General features: G+C 47.4%; 4 protein-coding genes across 7 annotated transcripts; 2 read left to right on the top strand and 2 right to left on the bottom strand.

Moving 5' to 3' along the window:
• Nucleotides 1-37: 37 nt before the first annotated feature.
• LOC131124892 (CD9 antigen-like) lies at nucleotides 38-4460 on the top strand. 2 transcript variants are annotated; one of them, XM_058065859.2, is made up of 7 exons: nucleotides 38-203; nucleotides 1528-1630; nucleotides 3373-3470; nucleotides 3537-3713; nucleotides 3827-3916; nucleotides 3988-4071; nucleotides 4130-4460. In XM_058065859.2, the coding sequence occupies exons 1-7, from the start codon at nucleotides 135-137 to the stop codon at nucleotides 4193-4195; spliced, it is 687 nt and encodes a 228-aa protein (XP_057921842.2). In that variant the 5' UTR covers nucleotides 38-134; the 3' UTR covers nucleotides 4196-4460. The 2 variants fall into 2 exon arrangements, with proteins under 2 accessions (XP_057921842.2, XP_057921843.2); XM_058065860.2 differs by lacking the exon at nucleotides 38-203 and adding an exon at nucleotides 887-1056.
• On the bottom strand, nucleotides 4457-7641 carry cwf19l1 (CWF19 like cell cycle control factor 1). Its single transcript, XM_058065799.2, has 14 exons — nucleotides 7515-7641; nucleotides 7238-7322; nucleotides 6672-6756; nucleotides 6511-6612; nucleotides 6227-6441; nucleotides 6044-6159; nucleotides 5900-5984; nucleotides 5680-5832; nucleotides 5475-5598; nucleotides 5325-5404; nucleotides 5047-5256; nucleotides 4872-4991; nucleotides 4715-4812; nucleotides 4457-4639 (listed from the first exon to the last, which is right to left on the bottom strand). The coding sequence occupies exons 1-14, from the start codon at nucleotides 7535-7537 to the stop codon at nucleotides 4495-4497; spliced, it is 1641 nt and encodes a 546-aa protein (XP_057921782.2). The 5' UTR covers nucleotides 7538-7641; the 3' UTR covers nucleotides 4457-4494.
• Nucleotides 7642-7968: 327 nt separating this feature from the next.
• On the top strand, nucleotides 7969-11956 carry dmtf1 (cyclin D binding myb-like transcription factor 1). Of its 2 annotated transcripts, none has more exons than XM_058065780.2 (17): nucleotides 7969-8100; nucleotides 8751-8869; nucleotides 8940-9023; nucleotides 9096-9181; nucleotides 9239-9350; nucleotides 9416-9492; nucleotides 9563-9720; nucleotides 9797-9829; nucleotides 9899-10008; nucleotides 10169-10397; nucleotides 10462-10613; nucleotides 10684-10860; nucleotides 10939-11015; nucleotides 11075-11233; nucleotides 11303-11500; nucleotides 11566-11659; nucleotides 11722-11956. In XM_058065780.2, exons 1-17 carry the CDS (start codon nucleotides 7985-7987, stop codon nucleotides 11754-11756), a joined length of 2016 nt encoding a protein of 671 aa, XP_057921763.2. In that variant the 5' UTR covers nucleotides 7969-7984; the 3' UTR covers nucleotides 11757-11956. The 2 variants fall into 2 exon arrangements, with proteins under 2 accessions (XP_057921763.2, XP_057921764.2); XM_058065781.2 differs by lacking the exon at nucleotides 7969-8100 and adding an exon at nucleotides 8180-8387.
• On the bottom strand, nucleotides 11903-15056 carry tmem243b (transmembrane protein 243, mitochondrial b). Of its 2 annotated transcripts, none has more exons than XM_058065868.2 (5): nucleotides 14919-15056; nucleotides 13055-13284; nucleotides 12869-12919; nucleotides 12536-12640; nucleotides 11903-12466 (listed from the first exon to the last, which is right to left on the bottom strand). In XM_058065868.2, the coding sequence occupies exons 2-5, from the start codon at nucleotides 13130-13132 to the stop codon at nucleotides 12347-12349; spliced, it is 354 nt and encodes a 117-aa protein (XP_057921851.1). In that variant the 5' UTR covers nucleotides 13133-13284; nucleotides 14919-15056; the 3' UTR covers nucleotides 11903-12346. The 2 variants fall into 2 exon arrangements, with proteins under 2 accessions (XP_057921851.1, XP_057921852.1); XM_058065869.2 differs by having other exon boundaries at nucleotides 13055-13240; nucleotides 14919-15005.
• Between the last annotated feature and the right edge of the window lie 371 nt (nucleotides 15057-15427).

Here is a 15427-nt window from a genome sequence, read left to right as displayed (position 1 = left end):
AGACTTCGTGGTCGCCTTCTCGCCGAGCTCCTCCGGAAACAACCGAAGTGAGCCGAAGACACGCCCTCAAACGGCGACTGAGATGTCCAGTAAGTCGAAGTGAGTCGGAGCTTATTTGCAACTGAAGAAGCAAGATGACGGCTCTGAGCAGCTGGGAGCTTTGCGTCAAATACGCTCTTTTCATCTTTAACTTCATCTTCTGGGTGAGTGACAGACATCATCTTCGACACATTCCAAATATAACATCTTCAACTCTTCCACCAGTGAGAACTTCCAATTAACCAGGGATGTTCAAAAGCTGGATGAAGGGCTTATTCGCATTTGACCTTTATGTATTTCTTTTATTAAAAAAACATGACCAGCATACATTTAAAGATGTAACATAAAAACATCTTCAATTTTTAGAAAAAGTCACCTGCACATCAAATTCTCCATTGCACTTGCGACGACTCCCCACTGGACGGCGTCATTTTCACCGAAAGTACATGTTTTCATCACGTCCACTAGAGGGCGATGTTTGACATTTTAGATTTCATTAAGTGTATGATTTAGTCCATAATCAGCCGCCATTACTGGATACATAAACCTCCTTGGACGCCATCTTGTTCATCTTTTCCAACTAGTAATTGATGGCTATTATTTGTATTGATAATAGAAGTGGAGTTTAATCAGACAAACATGATCTGACTGAGAAAACAAAGCAGCTGGTGTTTGTCAATGACACACCATCATCATCCTCATCATGACCTTCTACCCTCTACTGATATGTAAGCATATTTTCATTGATTGATTGATTGATAGAGAGAGACAGGCAGGTATGTAGCTGTTCATTACTCTCACCTGGTGTCTGATGGCCTACGCCTCCTCCTGAAACGCCACCCCCTGACCTCAGGCGAGTTAGGATAGGCCGTTGCTCCCACAAAAGCCTTCCTGCTCCTCCTCTTCCTCTCCTTTACTGTGAAGAGTCAGGTGTTGTTGGGAGCGTCTTGAAGGTTCGCCATGGGGGCTCTTCAGTGCATCAAGTATCTGCTGTTTGTCTTCAACTTCCTCTTTTGGGTACGTCCGCTTGACATCTTCTGCGAGGCGCAGGATAACTTCACTGCTCTTCCTGTCGAGCGATGAGTTGTGTGCTCTCACCTGTGTGTGTGTTGCACTTGAACAAGCATTTGGTAGTCATGGAAGGAAGTCGCTTTTCTTCCAAAGGTGGATGATTTTCATTCCTGATGTTCTCCGCTAAGAGTGTTTAATTGGCGAGGAAGACGCTGTCATGGGACTTGTGAGACACTGAGGGAAACTCTGGTGGTTCCTGTGGCGACGTTGAGTCATTCCGGTGCCGTGCAGCACAACAATTGTCCTCTTCCTCGAAAACAACATTTGAATCTCTGAGTGTCTTTTATTAAAGGCACAAGGCCCACCTGCATCCGGTTCTTCTGGGCGAGCCAGGACATGTTTTTCTTCATTCCTCAGCAGGCATCTTGGTAGATGATTTTGACCTGCGTGTTTACGTCATGCATGTTTCATGTTTAGCTGGCCGGTACCGGCGTCCTGGCTGTGGGTCTTTGGCTGCGATTCGACTCCAGGACCTCTGGACTCTTTGAGGGCGAGGACTCTCCTTCGGTCTTCTTCACTGGTAAGACCTTTTATGCATGGCTCAGCTTGAACAAAGTCTTTTCCAATCTTTGTGTTCCACTCTAGTCCTGTAGGTGGCACAGCAAGCTGTGGGGTTGCACATTATGCGTCCGTCCGTCCATCTGTCCTGCTTCAGCTGTAATTTGTCATTTCAAGAAAAATTTTATTTTGACAATCAGCCTTTCATAAAATCAGCTTAATTTTTTTTTAATCTCAGAGCCTTAGTTAGCAAAGAGCTCATCTCATTCACCATAAATTAGAAATGTTGTTTGTCTGATTATTTTCTTTCCCTTCAAGTGTTGATTCCGCACTTTGTTCGGCAGCCCATAAAGGAAAAGTGTACTTTTTTGGAATTTTCCTCATATGTGAGACCTGAACATGTTTACCTGGTTGTGTTCTAAAGATAAAAAGGTCTGAGATGGCTAAGAATGCACGTAATGGGACGCACCTATTGTACCCATGGAGCCTTCTGGGGGGAAAAAAAACCCCAAATGTTCTCTATGGGATGTCAATCAGGGGAAGATGCAGGATGGTCCAAAAGAAGGATGTTCTTCTCCCTGAAGTCCTTGGTCAAGACGGCATTGTGAACTTCAGCGTTGTCCTGTTGAAGAACCAAGCTGTTATCACACAGACCAGGGCCCTCAGTCATGAGGGATGCCCGGCGCAACAGCCGTCACTGGCCACCGTTTGACAACCCCGCACCACCTGACGCGCTGGTGCTCCAAGGAATGGAAAAAGAACCCTGGCTCATGAAGGACCCCTCCACTGTGTCGGGGAGAAAACCTCTCAGGTGGATCTCCTTGTCATCCCAGTAACGTTGAAGCCAACTGGACCGTCAAGGTTCCATTTCTTATCAAAGAATTGAACTTTTCCACCCTTCAATGTCCCATGTTTGATGCTCCCTGGCAAAGTTTAAATGGGCAGTTTTGGGGCGTTGGAGACCAGGTGAATTCCTTTTTTTTTAAGTTTTTGAAACCTTTTCCGCAGATACGGTCTATTTTTGTTGTTTCACTGCAGTCGGCACCAGTAAGGACCTTCATTTGGGTCCAGGATCGCTCTGTCTTGGTGACCAGCCCATCGGATCCTCTGGCTCCGGGTAGCGCTTGACTGTTTTTGTTCCGTAATGCTCAGGATCTTTCCAAAAACTATAACGCCGATAAAGTTGGTGGCACAAACGTTTTCGCAGAAGCATGAAATACAGATGAATAGGTGCAGATTCTGGAAGGACTATAACGCTTTCTGTGCTGGTTATGGTGTGAAGCTGCTCTATAGGAGTCCACAACTCGATACAAAGGGCCCAAAAATGAGCATAATAGGCCCCCTGTGATTTTGATTGTGGGCAAAATTCAAAAGCACTTTTTGTGCCACCAATAAACTATGGCGATCGAATCTAATTACAAGCATCACATTTATTGCAAATGTTGATGCAAAATTGGAGCATATCAAGCCAATAACTTTTTTTGCCAATCAATGGTGGTGGGTCTTGGGACGTAAGCGCCAGGAAAAGCGGTTAAATTGAGAAGTAGACATGAGGTGACGGCGTGAGGACACTTTGTGATCACAGCGAGGCGACATGCTCCGTCCGCCACCGCCTCATGCAGACAGAGACATCTTTGTTCCTCTGCAGGAATGCGTCTTTGTGTCCGTCCAACCTCTTCAGTAGGAGGGGTTGTGACCTCGGGACTGATGTCATGGCGGTGGTTGGGGGGAAACAAAACAAACAAAGCTAACGTGTGCTGGTAGGTGTGTACATCCTGATAGCGGCGGGCGCTCTGATGATGGTGGTGGGCTTCCTGGGATGCTGCGGTGCCATCAAGGAATCTCCGTGCATGCTGGGTTTGGTGAGGCTTTATGTTCAGTTTCATTTCAATGAAGTTTGTTTTAAAGCATTCCTTTTCTCCTTTTAGTTCTTCCTCTTCCTGCTCCTCATCTTCGCCGTGGAGGTGGCCGCCGGCATCTGGGGTCTGTCCAACAAGGAGCGTGTGGTGGAGGACGTGAGTGACTTCTACAAGCAGACGTACGCCAACTACAAGGACACCAGGCAGGAGGCGCTGAAGGAGACCTTACGCCTCATTCACTTTGGAGTGAGAACGCGCGCCTTCATGTCCGGAATCAATATTTCAAAAGCAAATATTGCATATTAAAATGACGTAGAAGTACTACATTTAACAAAGGAACTCAAACTATCCATCTTCAGCTGAACTGTTGTGGACCAACGGGCTCTGTCATCGATGCGGCCAAGGACATCTGCCCCAAGAAGGAGGGCCTGGAGGTCCTGATAACCACGGTAAATAAAGCAAACACCGACTCATGAAAGCATAAACAAACATGGTCACTGACGTGTGTTTATGGGGTCAGAGCTGCCCGGCTGCCATCGAGGGGATGTTCAACAACAAGCTGCACATTATCGGTGGCGTGGGCATTGGCATCGGCGCCATCATGGTGAGTGGGAGGAGCCAACAAGACTGCTGAAGGTCATGTGATGATATGTTGTTTGCAGATCTTTGGGATGATCTTCAGCATGATGCTCTGCTGTGCCATCAAGAGGTCCAGAGACTTCGTTTAAACCTTCAAACGCTCACATCTTCGCTTCTGTAACATCCTTTTAACTTGGCGACGCTTGGGTGCACGCAGGACGGCCATCTCGGACGTGTGAGTGTGGTGCCCGAGCTTTTCAACTTTGAGCTTGTTCATGTTGTGCTTTGCTGGGAGCACGAAAGGAGTTTTTAGTTTGAGCGCTAACAACGTGCTAATATTTAGCCTGTTTTAAAAAGCTAATGTTTATTTCTTTTTACATGTTTGTAAAATGGCAAATAAATAAATTGAGTGATTTCTGTTTTTTATTTACAAAAATGAAAGTCGAGATCAGTCCTCAAGGGCAAAGTCGTATGGTTGGAAGTGTTCTCTGAGCCGCGAGCACGCCGCTGTCTCCTCCTCTCGGCTTTGTTTGCACTCCTTCCAGTCGGCTCGGGTGGGAATGTTCAGGACTGCCTCGCTGGCGAGAACCTCCCTGCAAATGAAGATGGAGGCTGTTCATCTGGTGGATGGGTCCTTGAGGCCCAAATGTCATAGCAGCGCTTCTCACCTCCCGAACTGCAGAGGGAAATGTTTGTGGATGCGGTAGAAGAGCTTCTCGCCTGTGTCCAGCTCCAGATAAAAGTATGGTGTCCCCGGCGGAGCGATCTGTGCACGTTGATGGCATCAAGTTGGAGCGTGTGTCAACATGGGGGCGTGTGAGTTACCTGTTTGAGGTCGCTGTGTTGTGGAATCTCCATCAGCTCCATCTGCTGCTCCTGAGCCTGAACCACAAAGGCTTCCTTGATGTCCTCGGTGGTGCAGCGGTCCAGTGGCACCGGGACCACCTGACACCCAAACTGTCACGTTCCAGAACGGCGCGTTTTAAAATGTAGCTCGTACCTGAAGCTGCAGGTGCTGACTCCTGTAGTTCCTCTCAAAGATCACACAGCGCTCGCCTCTGCTCTTGTAGAAGCTCCTGAGTGCCGCCTTGTACTTGTCCATCTCCAGCAGGACCTCAGAGGCCAGGTCTACCACAGACTGGTAGTGGCCGACGGGAAGAATGAGCACATGACCCGGGGTCAGGCCGCCTTTGGCCAGCGCCAAGTAGCACTGAGACAGATGTCACATGATACACGGCCAGCTGCTGAGAAGGTTCTGGAAGTGTGTGGTGTACTCACGTGTGTCCCGATGCTGACCACCAGGTGTTTCTCCACCTCAGGACTAGCCAAACAGAACCAGCAGGGCCCAGGGGGAGGAGCTACACAAGCAACAAGTACTATGAGCTGTGGAGGCTGTTGATGCTAACGCTAATCAGAGCGCTGCCTCACGGTGCCTGCGAGGTTGTTTGTGTGCCGTTTCGTCACGTCGTCGTCCATCCCAGTCCGGCCTCTTCCTGCCGCTGCCATGGGCTCGCCCGCTGCTGAGGTCAAAGAAAAACTGAGCGCTAGGCTCCTGGACAAAGGGCAAGGAGGCAAGTCGAGATGTCACCAGAACGTCGCCGAATGTTCACAACATACATCATCACACTCTCACCTCTTCCGTTGCGACTCCCAAGCTGCTCTTTATCGCCTCCTTCCTGTCTTTGGTACCGTGCCTGTAGGGGTTCTCCGTCACATCCTGAGGCTGTTTGACCAGCTCAGACTGGTCCATGGTCTTCATGGGAATAACGTTGAAGGCATACAGGTACTGCAGAAACAAACATGCACCATCTGAGCCACGGACAACAGAGTGAGTTAAGTGAAAGTGAGCGCACCTTCTTCTTGGCAGGGTTGTTGACTGTTGCCAAGGCGATAAAGCGAGTGACATGCTGAGCATTGTCCTGCAGAACGACGTGATTCCTGAGAAAGAGGAAATGTGTTCATGCCAGCCGTGCTGATTTCATGACTTATCAGTTCACCTGTATGGTAGTCTCTCGTAGTGAGCGCCCTCGAGTGCGGCAAAGTGGTATCTCGGTTTGACTTTGTCTGCCAGGTTGGCGATGGCGACGCTCCCGCAAGACTTTGTGTCTACTTCCTGTGACAAATGTTTCATTCAAAAATCAGCAGCTGACTGAGGTCTGTTCTGCGTTTTACATCCTTACTGGGTGGTTAGCAAAGTGCCACACCCCCCTGGGCCACTGCGATGTCAGCAGGATGTCCACGCCTCTGAACTTGGAGCTGCTGGTCAGCGGGGCCACCAGTGCCGCCAGATCTTTGGGTGTGAAGCAGTGGGCTGGGGCCAGCTCATGCTGGGCCTCCCTACCGCTAACGTAAGCAATCTGCAGACCCGACACGCCCGTGAACACACCACGGCGACCTGCAGATCACAGGGAGATACCTTTGAAGGCGCCATGATGAAGATGTGAAGCTTAAAGACGTTCCTCACCCAAATACGTGATGTTGTCCACCAGCTCGCAGCCGTCTGCGCTTGGAAAGTTTTTCACCGTTTCCTGGCTTCCTGCGCCCAGGATATAGGTGTGGATGGGAGCTGAGGAAGCCCCACAGTTAGAATGATGCATTTCAAGAAAGCTTAAGTGTTGTTTCAACCTCTCTTTGCTCCACGTTTGTACTGCTGCCACTCTTCCTCGGCTTCCGGTGTCGACCCAAAGAATTCTCCCACACAAAGCAGCAGCTGTGGGAAAGATTCAAGCTCACGGACCTCAGCCAGTCAAGGTATATAGACTTACTCCAAAGAAATCATAATGCAGACTTAACAGTAACAACAAATAACTGATGTAGTAGTCGTAGTAGTTCACAGAACCAGTCAATGAATACTCACCAGAAATTAAGTATTGAAGTATGCATGTATGTCTTTATGAACATCATGGCTCATTTTAGTGCAATGTTTGGGTTCCTTATTACATCTGTTCCACAACCCTGCACAAGTTGAAGTTTTCCCCAAGGTCATATTTTTTTCTCTTTTGTTAAGAATTGTTTTGCATTGCATTATTGTGTAACAGATTATTGATGGGCTCCAACAAACCCCCGTGACCCACTGAGGACACTCAACATAGAAAATGGATGGATTGGTAACAGGTCTTTGCTTGCTGCATCATTTTATCTTCATGGAAATTCACCAAGTCTATTTGTGGTGCTTTTATGACAACACTCACATCAAACTGTCCTATCTTCTTCTGGACGGTCTGGACTCTCTTGAACACAGCATCAAGCCTGCCTTCCACGTCCCCACACACCAAACTGTAAAGCAACACTTTCAGTAAACTCTCATGAAAGAAATTACACAGCATCATCTTACACCAAACTGACAAGTACAATGTGTTGATTTAAGGTTCGTAAGTGGAGCATCACAATTTATGTACATTACGTCCAACGCTGTGGTCAGTTAGGAGCATCACAGAATAAGTATAACTGTGTAGTTGTCTGACTTACACTCTCACTGGTTTTTCTCCCATATCGAAAGAAATTAAAGCAAAGTCTCTCTTGCGGCAGTTGTGGAGCTTGAATGTTCCGTACGTCTAATGTGCCGGTACAAACAAAAGCGGAACCAAACCACAAGATCTTTAAAAGTCTGTTTAACAGTTGCTTGTATGTGTACATATAAATACATTAAATTGCTTTATATTTTTAAAATGTATGCTAAATAATTTAGAATTACAATATTAATTTTATTTTTGTCTTGCCTTAGTGAGAGACGAACGGAAGTTTGCAGCGGAAGCTGTTTTCAAGCGGACTACGTGGTTGCCAAATGTGACTATAATACAATTGTAAAATGATTTATCCGGATGTCTGCGTCATTTTTAGAGGATGACATAATACCTCGAATGTATTTATGTAATATTCTAAACGTGATTTGAAATGTGCATTTATCTTTACTCAGTTTAGTCAATATATCGGTCTGAATGGAGGATACGTTAATTATCTGGCAACCGGCTGGCCCGCAGACCGCCTGGCCGTCCTTCATCCTGGTATTTTGCTGCATCCTGGTACCTGCAAGTCCCCGGACCAAAAACAGGAAGTAAGTAACCAATTCGGCGGTAAAAAGCACTTTATGTATTTTCGGTGACACCACGTGAAGCCCCGGGTCACTCAGCCACCCGCAGAATATCGACATGTTAGAAAATACATGCAACACAGCCGCGACACCCCATTAGCTTATCCTTGGCGACTAAAATGGCGCCTATATTTTTCGTCTTTTCAGTCTGCTGAACAACAAACTTTGTGTCCCATACAAAACATTTTAAAGGAACGATTATGATGTTTCTGCAAAGGGATGGGAAAGACACTTGGTAATTTGTGATGGAGGTAAAAACTAAACATTGGTTGTATTTGACCACTGAATGGAGTGTTCCAGGCGTGAACAGAAGAGGGCATCAGTAGGCAGTTTGACTAGAGTAATGAATGCGCTTACAAACAACACCAATGGCAACACACGCCTGTTGACTTTGGAGCACAGGTTGTTAAACTATTGTGAAGAAACGTGTTCAACGTGGGAAAAAGCATTTTTAGTATTTTGTCATGTGGTTTCTATGAATTTTGAAGTGAATTGCTTTGTGGATGAATGTAATAGTAATGATAATAAAAAGTAGTAGTTTCTTTTTTAAAGACTTGGATGACAAAGTATTTCTTTCACACACATCACTCGAGTCATGTGACTTGTACTTGCAGGCGTGTGATGAGCGCCGCCGCCGCCGAGAAGCAAGATGGTGACATGCTGGAACCAGCCAAGTCGGTCATGCTGACGCAGGCTAGTGACAATGAAGTAGTACTGCATTGCCCCCCCGACGGTGCGTCACCTCCTCACACTCACCTTTTATGTCTGATGACCACATTGTGTGTGTGTGTGCGTGTGTTTAGATGACGACTGTGAGCCACTTGCCAAAAAAGTGTGTGTCGCCCTGGAGGACTCTGACTTGTCCTTTTCTGTCGTCACGCTACCTAGTGAGTGAACGTTATTTATTCTGACATGATGCATGTGGCTGCTAAGTCCATGCTGCCTTTCCACATCCTCAGTGGCGGATGACAACAAGCGATTGGAGGTCACCATGACAACCACGCCGGTGGACGACCTTTCTCAGGAAGGCGTGACTCACATTCAGGTAAGTTCCACCTCTGGTGACTTCACTTACAGTGCACTCACATGTGCGTGTGTGCAGGGCCTGCGTGAGGATGACATCACTGTGTCGGCCAATGAGAAGGCAGAGGTGTCGGCCGTCAGTCAGGCTTGGTTCACCACCAAAGAAGACAAAGACACACTGGCCAACAAAGGTCAGGATGGCACCTTGACGTACGCGCGCTGATGAGATGAGCGAGTGTCTTTGCTTTGCCATCAGGTCACAAGTGGAAACAAGGGATGTGGTCCAAAGAGGAGATCGATGTGCTCATGAGCAACATTGATCAGTACGTTAAGGTGGGTGTGATCATTTCATGCACGGCATCCCAGAATCGAACCTGTCTGAGTGTGTGTGTGCTCGCATCAGGCTCGAGGCATCGAGGACCCGGCCGAGATCATCTTTGAGATGTCCAAAGAAGAGCGGAAAGACTTCTATCGCTCGGTGGCGCTTGGCCTCAACAGGCCGCTCTTCGCTGTCTACCGCAGAGTTCTGCGAATGTACGACAACCGCAACCATGTTGGCAAGTGAGTGAGGAAGAGGAGGGCGGGATGACGGCAATGAAGGTGTGCACTAACAAGAGGCGTGTGCATGTGTCATCAGGTACACCCCAGGAGAGATTGAGAAGTTAAAAGCGTGAGTGCCTTTCTCCTCCACCTCTGCGTTTGGCATAAGCCAATGGTCAACATGACTGTTGTTGTTCAGGCTAAGGGATTGCCATGGCAATGACTGGGCAGCCATTGGCGCCGTGCTCGGTCGCAGCGCCTCCTCAGTCAAGGATCGATGCCGCCTGATGAAGGACACATGCAACACAGGTATGACTCTGTCATCCTGAAATGCTTGCAATCTATTGGTTGTTATTTAGCTTTAGCTAGTCATTTGCCTCAAAACAGAACTGAAGCAAACTTATTTTTCTCAATCTGCTGTGTAAGCAGTGGTTTAGTTGATTCATTCCTCCTCCGTGGCTGTGCTCAGGGAAGTGGAGCGAGGAGGAGGAACGCCGTCTGGCTGAGGTGGTGTACGACATGGCGGGCGTGTCTCCGGGCTCTGCGGTCACGAGGGGCGTTTCTTGGGCGTCGGTGGCCAATCAGGTGGGCACACGCTCGGAGAAACAGTGTCGCTCCAAATGGCTTAACTACCTCAACTGGAAGCACAGTGGCGGCACTGAGTGGACCAAAGATGACGACCTCAACCTCACACGAAGGTGAGGAGTACACACACACACCCGCATACACACACACTAAACCGTTTGTGTGTGTGTGTGTCAGGATTTTGGAGCTAGAAGTGGAAGATGAGAATGACATCAAGTGGGAGGAGCTTGCCGGGGGGTGGAGCAGTGTGCGCTCACCTCAGTGGCTGCGATCCAAATGGTGGAGCATCAAGAGACAAGTAGCCAATCACAAGAAGATCCCCTTCAGTGGTAGGCGCAAGAACACTATTGATGTTTCTCCTCATCAGTGCTGACATTGTGTGTGTGTGCGTGCATGCAGTCTTACTCAAGGCCCTCCACGAGGTCATGGCGTCCTCGCAGGCAGGGAGCGGCTCGTGCAGCCCCTCCCTCCAGATTCGCCTAAGCCGACTGGAGGAGAGCGGCGCTGGCCCCACCCCTGGTTCTGTGGCGGCCCTGCAGATTCCCATGCAGATTCCACTCCAGATCACACACCTGGGTGAACCTTGTCTTGTTTGCTCTGTCCCCCGCAACCCCATTTGAGCGTTGACCTAAGTCGCTTATTTCTGCTCCTCAGACTCTACAACAGCCAGCGGCGATGGCGACGCCATCACACTGAGTGGTGGGGCTCTGCAGGCCTTTGAGATCCTGCCGGTAAGCGAGGGTGTGCTATTGATGATGATGATGATGATGATGGTGAGGGTGCCTGTCAGTCTTTCCAGCTGCAGCCCACCAGCACACCGGGTACGTACTTCCTGCAGACCACGTCCAATCAAAGCCTGCCCCTCAGCTTAGCCAATAGCGGCACCGTTACCTTGACGACCAGCTCCTCCTCAACATCCCATGAGCACATCATCCTCCACAGCCTGGCGGTCCGTCTCCATGCTGCTTGCGGATGTTCGTGTTTGATGGCATTCTAATGTTTCACATCGTTTGTTCAGACCGACGGCCTCTGCTCCGGCGACGGCGTCATCATCCAGACAGTTACCTCTGACTCAGCCCCCTCAGATCCTCTCAGCCAAACAGAGCTGGTCGTGGAGACTGAGGAGCGGATTCAGGAGGCTTCCTGTCTTCTGGAAGGGTCTGTAAAGGCGGTGAGGGGAAGTGAGGGGCCAACGACGGAGGACTTTACTGCCAAGGTGCGAATATAAAACGTTATTTGATGAGCTGTGTCACATGTCAACGTCACATCTGTGTGTATCAGGAGCTGGCTGCCTCCTCAGTGGTACATCCTGGGATGCCAACTGGAGGCACCGTCCTGATTGTGTCTCCTCCCAAGATCAGCAGCACGCTGACAGGTGACACATGCATGATGTGTGATTGACAAGCGATACTCAACTAAAGACAACTTTGCCCTCAGATCCCATCTTGGAGAACCAGGAAAGTTCCGATTAGGACGGACACGAGGAGCATCACATCTGTCTTGCCGTGAAGGTGCTTTTTAAAAATCTCCAACATTGTGGAGACGCATCCATGTGTACCCTTGGACGTGTTTGGAATTACGTCGACTGTGCCAAACAAACACAAGGAGCAATGCTGACTCAGTTCCATGTATTTATTCTGTAAAATATTAAATAAAAAAGAAAAAAATGGCTTTGACAATCCTAACGTCGTAGTGAGCGTGGTGGTGTGTGGGGGGGGAATGTTTTTCCACATGAATGTAAACTTAAAATGTACAGCTAAACTTTACGCAACAAATCCACTTCCTGCATCATGTTCATGGTTTCCTTGGAGAAGTGCTTTGTTCCATTGGGGGGGTGTGATGCAGCAAGGTGCAAGTATACAAGTTGCTGTGGAAAATGATATTCTCTCATGAATGACTGTTGTGTGACAGACTCGTCGTCATAACAACTGACTACATGGTCCATCAGTGGTGGTGTGTAAACACATGCACGTCCTTTTCAGTTCGTGGGGAGGATTCATCACAATCCGTCCGCGTGAGCGTGCCCGTGGCCAGGAGGTGTTGGCGACGGCATCGCTGGTCCTCACCTGACGTCATGGAAGTAGAGGTTGGCACACAGACACAGCAACATGATGGACGCCAGCTTGTAGTAGATCAGATTGCGGAATTTGGGCTCCAGGTCGCCTTGGCGATACCAGAAGATCTAAGAAGAAAAGACCAGAGCTGTGTCTTCACAGCCTGATGGTATGTGTGTGAGCGTGTGTGTGTGTACCAGCACTATGGTGGAGCCGCAGGCGAGCAGGATGCAAACAGCAAAAAAGATGTTTAGTGGTCGTGGAGGCAACGATGGGAAAACAAATGAGCTGATCACCGTCACCTGCAAGGTAAATACTGCTTTAATTACATCTCAGTCACACAGCTATTCACCGTATGGCCCGCCATCTTTGGCGCTACCCGTTTTCCCTCTTTCATAAACACATTAATACGCTTGGTCTGAATATATATCAATATTATTATGTAGCAGGAGGGATCAGTATTTGTATTCATCAATTGTAACGTACTTTACTTTTTGTATATCCACACATCCACAGTGATGTGTACTTACCAACACAATGAGTGAGGTAAATCCTCCCACTGCTAGGTTGATGATGCGATCCTGAGAGAAAAGACACATGATCATGGTTTTACATCAGAGATTTGTAGGAAACATCAGGTTAAGTCTGCGTTTACGTGGCAACACTGAGCATGGTGACCCTTGTTGAGAATGTGTGTCGTCAAATGAGCATCTTACACGTGCCGACGTCTCCCCAAACAGAGGTCTGTTGTCCAGGCCGCTGGTGCCGTACGTTCTGCTACTGAACTCATCCATGGTGTGTGCACACACGCTCAGCAGCGCCGCCTTCTGGAGGAGACACTGTATTGCATGCTAGCCTGCTACCGATCGCCCCGCATGGTCTCCATGCACAGCGTCAGGGGTCTGATGGGAGTGGGGTGTTGGCCATTTAGTATATCATGTGTTGACTGCAATCCATTTGTGGCAGTGGTGGGTCAGGAGAAGGGAAAAAAAAACATGACAATCAAAACATATGTTTAGAAATACAAATTGACTTTCTTCAATTGCTTCTTGATGTTGTTCGTTCTGAGAGGAACCCACAGTCACAGAGTTTACATAAGACGACATCATACACAAGATTTGTGTACACAAGCGAGATGAGGTTACCCTTATTTTTAAGAAATGGACCATGAAAGATATGTCAATATATTGCAATCTACTGATTAAATTTCCACTACATGATGCTCTTCTCTTCTGCATGTATGCTATGGGCTCTGCCTCCACCCACCGAGACAAAGAGACTGAATGAATGACAAAAGGGCTCACTTCGTTCATGCCTTTGTTCTATGGAACATACATACACAACTTCTACACAACAAAATCTTCCGGCCTGTTTGGGGGCGAGTGATGAAGAAAACTCGCCAGCAAAATTATCTAGTTTGTTTTCATTTCTCATGTGAGGAATTCATTCCGAGGCCTAGTGTCCATGAGACATTTTTTTATGAACAAGAACTCTTATGTTTTAATCTCATGAGATCTTGTGACACCCCTATTTATACACGTCTTTACATGTGAAAAAGAAGAATGTGAGACGACAGTTAGAAAAGTGATTTGACTACTTCGCTTCCCCTTTCTTCACAACCACAACTACCGTGAGGCTGCAAACAGGAAGCAAATCTGGCCTCTGATGCAAATCTAACCTACACAGCTCCAACAGCTAAATGCATACATGCACACACACATACACACTTATTACACACTGTTCTCTACACACTACACACACTATTCTCGAGAGTCTTTGTGGGTCACAAGGCAGCAGGAATGAAAGCAAAGCCTGCCAGTGCTTTGAGGGCGCATAACAACAGCCTCATTATGAAAACAGCATCTAATCGGCCTAAAGCCACATTCCTCGTCAGACTTGTGATGTACAAGGTTTCTTTTGGACAAAGCTAAGAACCACCACACTTGGTTTGCATGTGAGGTGTTGCTACAAAACATTCCCAGTCTTTAATACAGGGGCTTCATACACAACTACATTCACGATGCAATTAAGGATAGAGTGGAAGAAAAAGACCTGTTTTTGTTTATCACGGTTTCCGAGGAGACCAGCGCCAAACTGACATGACAGTTTAGATGCAGACCCTTTGATGATCATAGTTATCTCTGACGATTGATACCGGAAAATCTGAAGTGTCCAATCACAGCTTAATGCCATGCCTGTAAAGTCCACATCCAGTAGGGGGCGTGCTTTCTTCCAGCGTTGGATATTGCTGTTCTATGTTGCGATGTACCAAGCAGCAATATCGATACTCTCTCAGGAGCATTGACACATGACTATCTCAACGGCCAAACCAAGAAAAGACAAATATTTAGCTGGGCACTGCATGTCTCGAGCTAACCAAGCAAACGCAAACTAAATTAAAACTGAGCGCAAAGCAAACACAAAAACAGCTGCTAGCTTCACATGCTAACCTGGGCTTTGCCAGGCTAACGGAGCGAAGCTGACAACAAGAACTGACTTACCGACATGAGTGACAACATTTCGAAGGAAACATAGACTTGTTTCTGCAATGTAAGTGTCCCAAGTGAACCGAACACTTACCTTGGAAACCGTACGTTTACTGTGCTGGAAACAAAGTTTGGAGACACCAAGAGACAGGGTCGATGATAACATAAAGGGGAGGCGCTTTGAGCCCTTAAAGGGAATGCATTTCTTATTGAGCCGACCGTGTCTCCACTGATTTGGAAGTGACTTGTTTGAAACTTGGAGCGACGCTTTACGATCAAACCAATCCAGCAATCATCACAATTTAACATCAACCGTTCATTGAAATCCCAGTTGAATGTATTGTAACGTGGAGGAGGCACGGAGTGGCGGATGGATCAAATTCTATTATTCTATTCTATTATAAGACATTAAACTTTACGCTCACTCGTGTTTTGCCCGTCACTAAATGTCACATTTTACTTATTCAATACATGAGTATTTATATTTAACTGCTCTTATTTTAAAATGTTTTTGTTGAAATATATAAATACCGCTGCTACAGTGGATGGCAAAAGTATTCATACCCATGAGCAACACTCAAATTTCTCGCCACAAAACAAAGG

Source organism: Doryrhamphus excisus, linkage group LG2 (assembly GCF_037039965.1).
Source record: "Doryrhamphus excisus strain RoL-2023G ecotype Guam linkage group LG2, RoL_Dexc_Guam_v1.1, whole genome shotgun sequence".
Classification (NCBI taxonomy): Eukaryota; Metazoa; Chordata; class Actinopteri; order Syngnathiformes; family Syngnathidae; genus Doryrhamphus; species Doryrhamphus excisus.
Note: the sequence above shows the minus strand (reverse complement) of the source record. Positions and strands in the feature narration are given on the sequence as shown.

What these genes read in the sequence shown, in the direction of transcription:
- LOC131124892 (XM_058065859.2), top strand. Translation starts at nt 135, where the DNA reads ATGACGGCTCTGAGCAGCTGGGAGCTTTGCGTCAAATACGCTCTTTTC. An exon ending in TACGCCTCATTCACTTTGGA is followed by an intron (nt 3,714 to 3,826) that starts GTGAGAACGCGC and finishes ATCCATCTTCAG; the next exon opens with CTGAACTGTTGTGGACCAAC. An exon ending in TTGGCATCGGCGCCATCATG is followed by an intron (nt 4,072 to 4,129) that starts GTGAGTGGGAGG and finishes TGTTGTTTGCAG; the next exon opens with ATCTTTGGGATGATCTTCAG.
- cwf19l1 (XM_058065799.2), bottom strand. Translation starts at nt 7,537, where the DNA reads ATGGGAGAAAAACCAGTGAGAGT. An exon ending in GGACAACATCACGTATTTGG is followed by an intron (nt 6,442 to 6,510) that starts GTGAGGAACGTC and finishes TGTGATCTGCAG; the next exon opens with GTCGCCGTGGTGTGTTCACG. An exon ending in CAAACAACCTCGCAGGCACC is followed by an intron (nt 5,405 to 5,474) that starts GTGAGGCAGCGC and finishes TTGCTTGTGTAG; the next exon opens with CTCCTCCCCCTGGGCCCTGC.
- dmtf1 (XM_058065780.2), top strand. Translation starts at nt 7,985, where the DNA reads ATGGAGGATACGTTAATTATCTGGCAACCGGCTGGCCCGCAGACCGCC. An exon ending in GAGATTGAGAAGTTAAAAGC is followed by an intron (nt 9,830 to 9,898) that starts GTGAGTGCCTTT and finishes GTTGTTGTTCAG; the next exon opens with GCTAAGGGATTGCCATGGCA. An exon ending in GACCTCAACCTCACACGAAG is followed by an intron (nt 10,398 to 10,461) that starts GTGAGGAGTACA and finishes TGTGTGTGTCAG; the next exon opens with GATTTTGGAGCTAGAAGTGG.
- tmem243b (XM_058065868.2), bottom strand. Translation starts at nt 13,132, where the DNA reads ATGGATGAGTTCAGTAGCAGAACGTACGGCACCAGCGGCCTGGACAAC. An exon ending in TTACCTCACTCATTGTGTTG is followed by an intron (nt 12,641 to 12,868) that starts GTAAGTACACAT and finishes TTTACCTTGCAG; the next exon opens with GTGACGGTGATCAGCTCATT. An exon ending in GCGGCTCCACCATAGTGCTG is followed by an intron (nt 12,467 to 12,535) that starts GTACACACACAC and finishes TTTTCTTCTTAG; the next exon opens with ATCTTCTGGTATCGCCAAGG.